The sequence below is a fragment of the Ursus arctos genome, unplaced genomic scaffold (genome assembly GCF_023065955.2).
Source record: "Ursus arctos isolate Adak ecotype North America unplaced genomic scaffold, UrsArc2.0 scaffold_6, whole genome shotgun sequence".
NCBI lineage: Eukaryota > Metazoa > Chordata > Mammalia > Carnivora > Ursidae > Ursus > Ursus arctos.
Window position 1 is genome coordinate 86,073,365 of NW_026623078.1, and position 13,000 is coordinate 86,086,364.

Sequence of the window (13,000 nt, forward strand, 5' to 3'; positions counted from 1 at the left end):
AAATGCTTTCTAATTTTACTTTTGATTTGTTTTTTGCCTCATATATTATTTTGAAGCACATTAAGTAGTTTTTAAAATACTTGGGGATTTCTCAGATAGTTTTCTCTTATTGATTTTTAATTTAATTCCATTGTAGTCAGAGAACATACTTTGTATGACTTGAATTCTTTTAAATTTACTGAGATTTGTTTTACTGCCCAGCATATAGTCAGTCTTGATAAATATTCCATGTGCTTTTCAAAAGAATATATATTCTACTGTTAATGAAAAGATGGTTCTGTAAATTCTCCTTAGGTCAAGTTGGTTGACAGTATTGTTCAGGTCTTCTGTACCCTTACTGATTATCTGTCCAATTGTTTTGCCAATTCTAGAGAAATCTCTACTATAATTTGTGTTTGTCTACTTCTTGCGTTTTCATTAGTTTTGGCTTTGTGTATTTTGAAGTTCTGTTATTAGGCACATAAATGTTCAGGATCGTTATATCTCTGGGGTCTACTTTGTCTAATATGGACATAGTCACTCCAGCTTTCTTATAACTAGTGTCACCCTTGTCTTTTACCATCCTTTTTCTTTAACCTCTTTAATATTAACATATGCAGTCTTTCTTGTGGTTTCTTGAGTATACGATGCAAAGTTATAATAACTGTCTAAATGTCCTTGTCTACTAATCTTTCTGCATCATTTCTGGATTGGTTTGTATTGTTGATTCATCCTCATTGTGGGTTGTATTTTTTTTGCTTTTTTGCATGCCTGGTAATTTTTGATTAGATGCCAGACATTGTAATTTTACCTTGTTGGTGCTGCATGTTTTTTGTGTTCCTATTATTATTCTTTTTTAAAAAAGATTTTTTATTTATTTATTTGACAGAGAGAGAGAGAGTGCACGAGGGAGAGGGAGAAGCAGACTCCCCGCTGAGCAGGGAGCCCGATGCGGGACTCAATCCCAGAACCCTGGGATCATGACCTGAGCTGAAGGTGGATGCCCAACCCACTGAGCCACCCAGGCGCCTCCCTATTATTATTCTTGAACTTGGTGCTGGGATGTAGCTAAGTGATTTAGGAACAACTTGATCTTTTTGGGTTTTACTTTTAGCTTTGTTAGGTGAGACCAGAACAGCATTGAGTTTACAGCTAATTTTACCTTTTTACTGAGGCAAAACCGTTTTGAATGTTCTTCCCAATATTCTGTGAGTTGTAACGTTTGCCCCTCTGGCTGCTGGGAGCAGCCCCATTCTTGGCCTCTTATGAGTTCTGAGGATTGTGTCTGCTAACCTTTTGGGTAGTTCTTTCCCTGGCCTTTGGTAGTTTCTTCTTAAACATGGTGCTTGTATTAATTTTCCTCTGCTGCTGTAATAAATTACTGCAAACTTAGTGGCTTAAATGACATGTATTTATTATCCTAAAGTTCTTGAGGTCATAAGTCTGACATGGATCTTACCAGCCTAAAATCCAGGGGCCAGTAGGGCTCTGCTCTTTTCTGGGCTCTCTGGGGAGAATCGTCTTCCTGTTCTTTCAGGTTGTTGGCAGAATTTGGTTCATTGTGGCTGTAGGAACAAAGTCCCTGTTTGATCACTGGCTGTGAACTAAGGGACACATCTGACTTCTAGAGGCCACCCACATTATATGGTCCAGAGCCTCCTTCCTCTGTCTTTAAAGCCAGCCATGGTGGGTTGAGTCTTTCCCGCACTTGGAATTTCTCCTCCTCCTTCTTCCGTCTCATCTCCTTGACCCCACTGGGAAGGGTTCTCTGCATTTTAGGACTTATACAATTAGGCTGGTCTCACCCATATAATCCCCCCACCACAGGGGCTGCACCCTTAATCCTATCTGCTAAATCCCCGAGCTGTGGAAGGTAACATATCCACAAGTTCTGGGGGTGAGGACATAGTTATCTTTGGGGACATTATTCTGCCACCCAGCACTGACCAGCAAGTCAGCTGAGTGACCAAGAACCCTGTGCAGGTCTCTGGAGTTCTCTCTGGTACTAGAGTCTGCAAACTGGCAGGACCTGGGTCTCCCAAGATACTATTCCCAGTCTGTCTCAACTCAGGTGTATTGCTGAGTCCTCCTGATTTCTGGATGCACCCTCCAGCCTGTTGGCTGGAGTGATCACAGGGCTCCTGTCCTTCATTTCCTGATGTCCATCACCAAGATGGCTGAGAACTACTGCTCCTCTTTAGTTGTTTCGGTCAGGAGAGCAGATCGGTCTGTTACTCCCATCCGGGCTAGGGGCTGATATCTCATGCTTGTTTACTTATTTTTTGTTCCTGTTTGTGTTGGGTGCACATGGCCTTTTGCAGTCTATGAAGAGCGTTCCAAACTTGCTGATTTTGAGTTGGTTTACCCCTTGTTTCTTCCTGGGTGGTGGAGATGGGCAGCTGTGGCTTTTCACAGGGCAAAGCCTCTGGTCCAGGGACAAGTGCTTGCCTTGTAGATTCAGGCCAGGTCTAGGGATTCAGGGTTTAGGTTCTATCAGACGATGTGCTGCCACCTTTAAGAAGTATCTTTGGGCTCTTCCTAGAACCTGCTGCCAGCATACCTCATACCCCACCTGACAGCTGCGACATTTTCAGCCTTTCATTCTTTTGGGGTTTGCGGTTTTTTGCCTTCTTGCTCTGCCACAAATAGAATGTGTGTTTCTCTTTCTTGTTTTCCTTGTTACTTTTAGATGCTTTCCACGAACAAAGGGGAAACACCTTGCTGATGCCAGCATCTTTAAGCCAGTCTTTCCATCTGCTTGCTATCTGCCTGGGATTCCTGGAGATTTCTGGTTTGCTAATTTTATCTTGTTTTCTAGTGCTCTTGTGGATTTATTCTTTTAAAACTTGCATCTTTGGGACACCTGGCTGGCTCAGTCAGAAGAGCATGTGACTTTTTTTTTCTTTTTCTTTTTCTTTTTTTTTTTTACGATTTTTATTTATTTATTTGACAGAGAGTGTGCACACAAGCCGGGAGGAGTTGCAGAGGGAGAGGGAGAAGCAGGCTCCCCACTGAGCAGGGAGCCCAGTGCAGGACTTGGTCCCAGAGCAGGCAGAGGGAGAGAGACACTGGGATCATGACCTGAGCCAAAGGCAGACGTGTAACCGGCTGAGCTACCCAGGCATCCTTGCATGCAGCTCTTGATCTTGGGGTTTTGAGCTTGAGCCCCATGCTGGGTGTAGAGAGATTAGTTAAAAAAAAAAAAAAAAAAAAAAAACCTTAAAAAAATAAAATAAAAATTTGCGTCTTTTCTGTCATTTCATTGAGGCTGTGGTGGGATGGGTGCGTGCCTGGGGCCAGTCAGCCTTCCCGAACTAGACTTCTCACTTGTCATTCCGCCGCCACGCAGCCCATGATGTCTCACTTTGCTTCTTTCCTTCCTGCGTGTCCATAGCCAGATGAGTGTCACCTTGCTTGGTTAGGGGCAGGTCATGGCAGCTAGCCTTCATCATCTCTGTCCTTTTATGTCTGAGAGGTAGTCAGGGGAGGGCCCAGGGTGGAAGTGCTCAATGAAGGGGTGGTGGAGATGCCAGCAAACAGAAGACATCCCGTTAGAAAGCTGTTAGCTACCATGCTGAAGGCCTGTGTCCCCTCTGACCTTAAGGACCTTAGGGAGGATGACATAGGTCTGAACTTGGGGCAAGGGGCAGAGGCACTTGCATATTGATGGACTTTATTCTTTGGGTCCATCTGTTGCAAGGGCTTCTTCAAAGTGTGCAGTGTTTGAAAGCTGCACCTCTTTTTTTTTTTTTTAAGATTTATTTATTTGGGGGGGGGGAGAGAATCTCAGGAAGACTCCCCACTGAGCGTGGAGGCTCATGGGAAGCTTGATATCACGACCCTGAGACCATGACCCAAGCTGAAACCAAGCATTGGTCACTCAACCGACTGAGCCCCTCAGGCTCCCCAAAAGCTGCACCTCTCAAATGCCATGGGCTGTTTGGATAGTTGGTTTCTGGTGGCAGGGAACTTGCTAGACGCCCATGCTGCCCATCCAGTCTCCATGAGCCCTCAGGAGGCTCCTTCTGACTGTGCTAGAATTCTCAGGCACGGGAAGCTGGAGCCCGCGGCGATCAAAGCCCTGGTTCTCGGCCCTCGGCGTGGGTTTCCCTGGCCTCACAGACTGTTGGTGAGCTCAGCCTTACGTATGCTCTCTCTTTGCCTAGTGAAGGAAGATGCCGTAGGTGGAGGCAGTGACCACACTTGCCCAGGTCACTGTGTGGGCTGACATCACCCTGGTGGGGCTGCCAGGTGGGGCAGAGGAGAGCTGGCGGCTGTTGAGGGAAGCTGCCTTCTGTCCTCCGTGATCGGCCCTGCCACGGTGTGGCCGATAGCTCCTCCAGGAAAAGGCACTGAAGCCATGGGGTTTTTTGATCAGTTTTAATTTTAAAATTTTTAGAGAGAGTGCATGTGAGTGGGGGAAGGTGGGGGGACAGGGGGCAGAGGGAGAGAGAGTCTCAAGCAGACTCCCTGTGGAGCGGAGACCTGACATGGGACTCGATCCCAGGACCCCGAGATCGTGACCTGAGCCGAAATCAACAGTTGGGTGCTTAGCGGACTGAGCCCCCCAGGCGCCCGTGAAGTCATGTTTTATACAAACACAGCGACAGCCTGTAAATGGAGGAGGTGTGTGATTTCACTGTCGTGCTTTGCTTGCTGCAGATTTGAGAAGAAGTTATCCCATGTTCACACTGGGTGAGGCACAACCGAGATGACAGAGTCCTACGTGAAGAGTGAGTGTGTGGGCTGGTAGGGCCCTGAGGGCGGGATGCGGGAGGGTGGAGTGCCTCCTAGCTTTTGGGTTTGGGACCAGAGGAGCACCTGGCATTGAATGAATGGGGCTTGAAGGAAGGACTGTTGCGTGAGCATACATCCTCTGTGTTCAGTAAAAAAAAAACAAAAAGAAAAGAAAAGATAAAAAATAGTTGTCTCTGTAGCGAATGAATCACAGGGGGATGAGATTTGGCCGCTGGCCATGTGCGGTGTGGAGAATGGTGTTTGCTGGGTACAGGGGGTTTTGTGCTCTGTGGAGAGGGGTCCCTGTGCCTTTGCCCCTTTCTACACAAGACCTGGGTCCAGCAGCCACTCTGGCTGTCCACTCTGTCCCTGCAGCTGGGGCCAGCAGTTTGCTGCCCCACAGAGCTCTAGCCCCAGGAGTGAGGACTGTAAGTGCTTATTTGCAGGTACCCTGCCCTGAGCTCCGGGGACACTGAGGATGGCAGGGTCCTGTCCAGGGGGCACTGAGCAGGAGAGGTCTGGCTCTGAGTGTAGGGCATTGACCAGCAGGGATGGGATGATGAGGAGTCATCTTTGGGAGCAGTTAGTGGGACTGGGGTGCTCCCCAGCACGGGGCAGTTGGCCACCTAGCCCTGAGCTTGTAACACCTCCCTTTTGTAGCAGCCACGGTCCAGTGGGGGCAGGAGATGGGAAGCCAACGCAGCCAGGGGCATAAGGTCAGGGTCGAGTTAGGCAGAGTGCCCGCAGAGCAGGTGGCAGGTGGGTCCCAAACAGAGACCCTGGTGAGCAGGGTGGACAGAGGTGGCATGGGTGCAAGAGCACCTCAGGTGTGTATGGCTGAGGTGGGCAAGGCGGCCAGGCAGCGGGGGTCAGGCACGGTTGTGGAGGTGACGGAACCTGCAGGAGCGCGAGGGGGCAGGCGTCCTCCAGCTCAGAGGCCGAGGCGGTGGCTGGTAGGGTTGGCTGGGCCCGAGCACGCACGCTGGGCTTTGTCGTTGCAGAGCTGTCCACCATCCTGCTGGATGCCGTCACCGACAAGGACCCTGTGGTGCGGGAGCAGGTGTGCAGCGCCCTGTGCGCCCTGGGAGAGGCACAGCCGGAGGAGGCGCTCGGCGCCTGTGAGGAGTACCTGCGGCAGCACGAGAAGGTACTCCCTGCCCAGGGCTGCGGAGCCGGGTTCCTGTGGGCAGAAAGCCACACCGGCAAGTCCCAGTTCCCTTGAGAGGGGGCATTTCCAGGACAGACGAGCCGCCTTGTCTGGTGGCCAGAGGCTCGGTCCACATGGGGGCGTTGGGTGGGGGCGATACGGCGTCCAGCTGTCACACACAGAGGCTGTGTTGCCATCCCCATTCACTCGCTGGCCAGACACCAGACGGCTCTCCCTGCCGGGGTCTGTGCTGTCCCCCGGGGAGAGAAGGCCCCTTGTCATCAGCTACGGGAAGAGGAGCAGGTGGGTGAGCGCTCGGAGGTAGGGGTGGAAGGGGTGGCTGCTTGAGGAGGTGGGGCCTTTCCCTCACTGCCCTCCTGCTGACTTGCAGGGGCGCCACAGACTGCCGGGGGCCCCGTCCGTGCCGCCGGAGAGCCTCTGAGCCAGCGCTGTCCTGCTGGGCTCGCTGCTGTCCCCTGCGTCTTGGCTCTGCTGGCTCCTGTCCTCTGGAATCATTGTGTGCCATCTCTGGTTTTTCTCAGAGTGTGCTTTGGGCCCTTCCTGGAAGGGAAGGAGACTTTTGTAGCCTTGAAAGATCATTTTTCTCTTTGTTTGATTTGACACCTGATATGGAAAAAGGGATCTGTGTACAACAGGAGTTCATTCTGTCTCGCGTATCAGCTGCCATCTCCTGGGGAAATAGCTCAGCCCCACCAAGTGGCCCCTGAGCCGACTGTACCGCAGCTTTGTGATGCCCCGTGGTGAGGGCCTCTCCTTCCTCCCTTTGGCTCTCTTCCCTGTTCCTGGGCTTTGGTGTTTGTGTAGGAAGCTAGGACTGCCCGAGGGCACTGGGATTAGGGATGCACCATTCATGGCAAGAGAACACACCCCACGCTTGGGCACTGTGTGCGTCCACCGTGGCTCTTCCGTGGCTTCATGGAGCTTCGCACTGCTTCTGTGCTGGGTGCCAGGGCCCTTCTCTGTGTGGCAGAAAGGCTCCATCGCCGGGATGCGCTGAATCAGTGTCTGACTGTGACAGCAGACTGGGGCCGCCCTGGCCACTTGAGGAACTGGCCAAGGAGTGCTTACTGAAGGCGGCTACAAGAGCCTTTGTTAGTTTTAGCGGTTTGTTGCAAAATTTAAGTGTGCTTTGTGCTTTCATTTTCTAACTCATTTATGATTTTACCCCTCCTCTAGCCTTTTTGGTTTCTTTAACCAACTTAAAGATCTTCCTTCACGTTTGCATATTTGCGGTAAAGGTATATTAAGTGCGAAGCTGTCCTACTGGACGTGTGTGCTCCTCTCTAGGCACCTCCCGTTCCCTGGGGCCGCTCACGTCCAGGTTCCACCACTTGCTTGTGCTTCATCAGAGCCTTGCTTTGTGGGGCTGTGCCTTGCACGGTGTGCACGCTTCCCAGCCCATCGACTCTCCCCAGAGGGAGTGCGGGCAGGGCGTGCACAGGGGCACACAGGCTCCTTCACAGGGGTGCTCAGGCCAGAGGCTTGGGAAGCGACTAGGGAAACTGAGGCAGGAATAGCCGTCCAGGTCTGTCAAGGTTCAAGCAAGAGCAGACCTGTACTCGTCCCAGTTCTGGAGGCTGGGAGTCCAGGGTCACCGTGCTGGCAGCTTCTGTGTGTGGCAGGGACCCACTTCTTGGTGTGTAGACCACCTTCTCGTTGCTGGGTGCTCACATGGCAGAGGGGAGGAGGGGGCTTTCTGGGGTCTCTTTAGAAGGCACTGATCCCACCCATGGGGCTCCACCCTCGTGACCTACTCACCTCCCGAAGACCCCGCCTCCCACTACAATCACTTTGGGGGTTAGGTTTTCCCATAGGAATTTCAGGGGCTTGGATGTGAGGGCGATCCGGCTGCGACATCTGTCACCCCATTGATCACCAGGGTTGATTCGGCTGAGCTGGCTGGCTAGGCGGGTGTCCCCTTCCTCCCTTACCGCTCCATGCGCGTCCCTCCCGGAGCTGTGCGCTCGGTCATAGAGGACGACCTTCCCCGGTAGAGGAGGACCGTTCTTTGGTCAAGGGTCTACGAGTAGCTGCGCTCCCTGCTAGACCCTCCAGGCGAGCTCTCCAGGAATTTCAGGGCCTGCAGTCTGTAGCAGTAGTGAAGCCAAACTTTCCAGTAGTGATTGAAGTTTTTCTTCTCTTTGTTCTTTCTGCTTTTTTGGGCTGGTTTCAACTTCATGCGCTCCTGTCTGGTTCTCTCTAGAATCTCATCCTAATATAAGGGACATTTAACTGGCCACTCGTCAGCATGCTCCAAGTCTCCACACGGAGGCTGCGTGGGGTCCGCAGCAGGCAAGCCCGTGTGTGGGTGTGGGTCCTGTCTCACCAGGGCCACTCGGCTGGAACCACGTGGACCCACTCCCCCCATTAGAAGTGGAGTGGTTCCTTCGGTCCTGTAAGGGACTTCAGAGCGCGACATGAAAACACGAAGTAACGCCAGACACCCGCAGCCGCAGCGGAGGGTTTCCTCTGCTACTGAGTCACGCCGCTGGCTCACAGTCGAGTCTCCGCAAGTGAGCGGCGTTGGCGTACTCAGGTCAGGGCCTTAGGTGGGTGTGGTGGTCACCACACGCACTGGGACTACCCGTGCCAGGGTCCGGCCTACACATGGCCTGGGCATCCAGGTCGTCTCTTCAGCAGACTTGGTCAGTCCTGGGGGGAAGGGCAGAGTGATGGGTTCACCGACAGCCCACCGCTCATCAGACAGCTGAGCTGGAAATCTCACACGCACCCGCTCTGGGCCTGGATCGGCAGCAAGCGAGCCCAGAGCACTGTCCCTTGTCTGTCCCAGTTCAGTTCCTGCTGTGCTCAGATGACAAAGAGGCTGTGGTTTTACCGCTGTGCGTGTGGAGCCTGCTGAGGCCCGGTGGGAAGCCATTACCTCTCACTCTCATGCAAGTGGTGTCCTGCCCGTTGAACTTGTAAGAGCAGTGGAAAATGGGGGGACCAAACCACGTTTTCTCTAAAAATAAGCAGTTGTCGTAGTCCCTATCAAAATACCAATGATGTTTTTGTGCAGAAATAGGAAAAGCCATCCTAAAATTCATACGGAATCTCAAGGGACCCAGGATAGCCCAACAGTGTTAAAAACGAGCAAAGCTGGGGACTCCCACTTCTTGACTCCAAAACCTACTGCAGAGGGGCGCCCGGGTGGCACAGCGGTTGGGCGTCTGCCTTCGGCTCAGGGCGTGATCCCGGCGTTCCGGGATCGAGCCCCACATCTGGCTCCTCTGCTGGGAGCCTGCTTCTTCCTCTCCCACTCCCCCTGCTTGTGTTCCCTCTCTCGCGGGCTGTCTCTATCTCTGTCAAATAAATAAATAAAATCTTAAAAAAAAAAAAAAAAAACCTACTGCAGAGCCGCTGGAGTCATCAGGGTGGTGGGGACCCGCGTAGAGACAGACGTGTAGACGAGTGGAGTAGGATCGAGAGCCCAGGTCGAAGGAATTTTGACAAATTTATTACCGAGACAACAAAACTGAAAACTGGAGCTTTCCCCCAGAAAACTAGGGCAGGTCATGTGATCTTTTCATATATCTAGAGATGTTTATGATGTGTTGGCTTTTTTCAGGAGCAAAGATCATGTCCGTTTGTGGGCCCGGCTGCTTGTGGCCGCCCTGGGAGGGAGTGTGTGCCCCAGCCTGAGCCGTAGCGCCATCGGCTTTGCGCCCCTGCTTCTCTAGGTTCCTCCAGATCGAGTCGTCTCTCTTTCTTCCCACTTTGTCTCTGGTCACGCGAGCTCAGTCCTGTCCCAGCGCAGGCCGGTACCACCTGCTGCGCAGTGCCCCCTCCACCTGGATGCTCCATTCCTGGAGGTGGGGGTCCTTGGGAAAGGCCAGTCTGGTCTTCCCCTGACCTCTGCAAGTTTCTTGCCCTCTCCTCCAGGCTCTGTGAGTGCCTTGGGGCTCCTGGCGGATGGAGCCTTCCGTGTGGCTGGGCTCAGCTCTGCAGCTCTGTCATTGCAGTGGGGTGTCTGGACTTCCTTGCCCAACGCCTCCCAGCCCCCGCTTGCAGCTTCCCCATCACCACATGTCCTCAGTTAGGACAAGGGTGAGTGCCCGGTGGGGTCGCAGCTGCGAGGTGCAGACGAGGACTGTGTCTGGGCCGGTGCAGAGCTCACCCGGAGCAGGAGAGAAAGCCTCAGGTGGTGGCTGAGTGGGGCGCAGGGGCCGGGCAGTGCCGTCATCTTCCATTTTAGTCTCAGGACCCTTGGGCATATTTGTTGGCTTGGGGAGGGGTGTGACAGACGAGTCCCCCTGGGGATGGGAGGGTGGGAGGGCCCACGAAGTGGCCTTCTCTGACGGGCACTCACTGGGAGCCTGATACATGCTTGGTGGCAGAGAGCTCTGTTGTGATAGGAGCTCTCGGGGCAGCGCAGCTTCTGGCCTGGAGACCCTGGCCACAGCAGGGAGGGCTACTGTCTGCTGCTCGTGGGTCTTGCGCAGAACACTCTAGGCGCTGCTGACTATCCTGTGCCCACGGCCACTTCTCACGGTCCTTTCTGTGCGAGGCACTAAGGTTCTGGGCCCAGGAGGAATGGTCAGGCATGCTCCTTTCTTCCCTTGTTGGGGCCGTGGATGATGATGTTTGGAGTAGGTCTCTAGAGAAAGCAGGAGGCGTCAGCAGAGCGCCTGGGTGCTGGGCTCACCTTCCAGGACCTTCCTCAATGGTTTCTCTGCTCAGTTGGCACATCCTTACCGGACAATGATCCTGAGGGCCATGGAGACGGTTGTGAGCGGTCACATCAGTGAGCTGGACAAGGACATGGCCAGGGCCATCATCCTCCTGGCCTCCAGCGAGATGACCAGGGCCAAGGTATGGGCACACCTGCGTGGCTTGGGGGAGGGAAGCCTCTTTACTAGAACTTTCTACCCAAGCTCATTAAGAATGTGGTCACCCATAACTTTAGGGGTGGAAATTGAAGCAGAGAGCAAAATTCCTGAACTCTCAGGGCAAATGTGAGGGCGCCAGTGCCTCATCTCGGTGTTGGGGGATGGTGCTGGGCTCTGCACGGGTTCTGGCTCCCAGTGGCAGCACTCTGCTCTCCCTGCAGGTGGCGGTGGCAGGTGCTTGGCAGCTGCTCCCGGGCAGGGGAAGGCCTAGGGAGAGCCTGAAAACAGGGCAGAAGGTCTCACTGTTGCCTCTTGGGCAGTTGGAGGGTGAGGCCCTGTCTCCTCTGTTCAGGGCGTCAGTGCCGATTTCGGGGCGGGGGGACAGGAATTGGTTTGCGACTGGCAGCAGGCCGCCAGCAGTGTCCTGGTGGCTGTTGGGAAGCGGTTCATCGGCAAGGTGATGGAGGAGCTGCTGAGCAAGTTCCAGCCTGGGGCCCTGCCACACTACTTTGTTGTGCAGACCCTCGCCAACCTCGCAGCTTCCAATGGTAGGTACTGCTTGGCCCGCCTCCACCTGCATTTCGGAGCAAGTCGGGAGGGCCTCTCCACCATGTGTCCCAGGCACCTACTGCCTTTCCCTGGGACACGGGGCGCGTGGAGCCCAGGCCAGGTGAGGCAGGTGGTGGCGGGGCCTCCCTCACATGCCCCCGTTTTGCAGTGTTTGGGATGGTGCCCTTCCTGACGTCCGTCCTGAGCACCATGCTGCCCATGCTAGGTATGGCCAAGCACGACACAATGAGGGCGGCGTTCTGCTGTGGTAAGATGGGGTCTCTGAGGGCGGGTGAGGTCTCTGGGGAGGGGGCTGGGAGCTGTCTGCCCACCCCTGGGCCTCTGTGGAGGGTCATGAGTCCTTGGGCTACAGGAGGGGGCCAGGCACTCACAGGTGACTGCAGAGGTGTGGGCAGGGACTCGGCCTCTGCCTCTGGCTGCCCGTGTCTGCTTCTGGCTGCTGGTAGGGACCCCCTCTACCCTACAGTGCGGTTCCCTGAGGCCTGGACACTTGTGGCGGTGCAGGAAGAGACCTCCCCAGAGCCGCAGAGACTTCCCGTTTTTCTCCCTGCTCAGTGCTGGGCGTCTCGTAAAGGGGTTATCACTATCCTTCCTCCTCCTGTGTCTGCTGCCCTCTGTGTGCCTGGGCAAGGGATGGCACCATGGCAGGCCCTTGGTGGAAAGGGAGGCATTCCCGTTGGGAGGGGAGCAGAGGCTCCTGAAACACAGGGGGTGTAACAGGGGCTGGGCCTTCCTTAGCAGCCAGTGCACTGCCCTTATCTTCCGGCTTCCTCAGGAATGCTGCCAGCTCTGGTACTGAGGGGAGGGAGGGGAGTACTGGGTCGGCCAAGACCCTCAGAACAGGACTCTGGTTAGGAGGGTCCCAGACATGGGAGGGGTTGGTGACGGATAGGATCAGGGGCCACCCGGAGCTCAGCTGAGGGGTTGCTGGATCTTTGCCAACTGGCCTTGTCCTGCTGTTTCTCCTTGGTGCACTGGAGGCAGGCGGGAGCTTGGGAAAGCTGCCAGCGCGTGCACATCTGGGGGCTTTCGAAGCAAGGGACTAGAGCTTTGGGCCCTAGCCCACCCTGCTCACAGTGGCTTTGGGTCTGGGGGCCCCTGGGAGGGGCTCCAGCTTCTGCCACCCTCCTTACGGCCCCTTATCACCATCTCACGTGTCCCTGCCATGGCCTCCTTCCTGTCTTCTCGTGCGCTCTTCCTGCTGTGGGTGATGGCAGGCTTCCTGGGTTGTATATAAAAACCCTCCTTGACATAGTTTTGGCTAAAAAGACAATTTGTGACAGGATCCCAGGACAGCTGAGCTGGGATTTCCCACTGAGCAGAAATGTGGAGCAGGATACAGAAGGGACAGGCTGTGTGGGGTGTGGGGGTGTGAGCCCCTGGTATATACTTAGAGGTGCTGAAAACAAGGCAGGGGCGTTGGGGGCCACCTAGGACTTGGCGCATCCAGGCTGGAGGGAGAGTGAGAAGACCCCCGGGGCACAGTCACTGTCCACCCCACGCAGCACTCTGCAGCCGCGGAGGACCGGGGCAGGAGGCCGACCTGCAGTGCTGAAGAACTGATTCCTTCCCCTTGGCGGTTTTTACTACGTCTGTGTCTTCTCTCGTGTGTGAAGCAAGTGGGTTTCACCAGCAGACGCTCGGCGGCAGGATGTCCCTATAGCAGGGTGTGCGCTCCTCACCACAGATAGCGCATTCCTACCTGCGATTGGAAGAG

The 13,000-nt window shown here is 54.4% G+C and overlaps 1 protein-coding gene across 7 annotated transcripts in view; it reads left to right on the forward strand.

The window, feature by feature from the left end:
- MROH1 (maestro heat like repeat family member 1) overlaps positions 1-13,000 on the forward strand; it is a 69,263-nt gene that overhangs the window by 8,492 nt on the left and 47,771 nt on the right. For 4 of the 7 annotated variants that reach the window (XM_048212507.2, XM_048212508.2, XM_057307758.1 and 1 more), the window contains 5 exons: positions 4,642-4,712; positions 5,718-5,863; positions 10,565-10,696; positions 11,099-11,261; positions 11,432-11,530. In XM_048212507.2, the coding sequence (XP_048068464.1) occupies positions 4,691-4,712; positions 5,718-5,863; positions 10,565-10,696; positions 11,099-11,261; positions 11,432-11,530 (562 nt within the window). In that variant the 5' untranslated portion in view covers positions 4,642-4,690. Of the gene's footprint in view, positions 1-3,784; positions 4,109-4,641; positions 4,713-5,717; positions 5,864-10,564; positions 10,697-11,098; positions 11,262-11,431; positions 11,531-13,000 lie in introns of those variants that run through there. The other 3 variants (XM_057307757.1, XM_057307761.1, XM_057307760.1) reach the window with 3 other exon arrangements.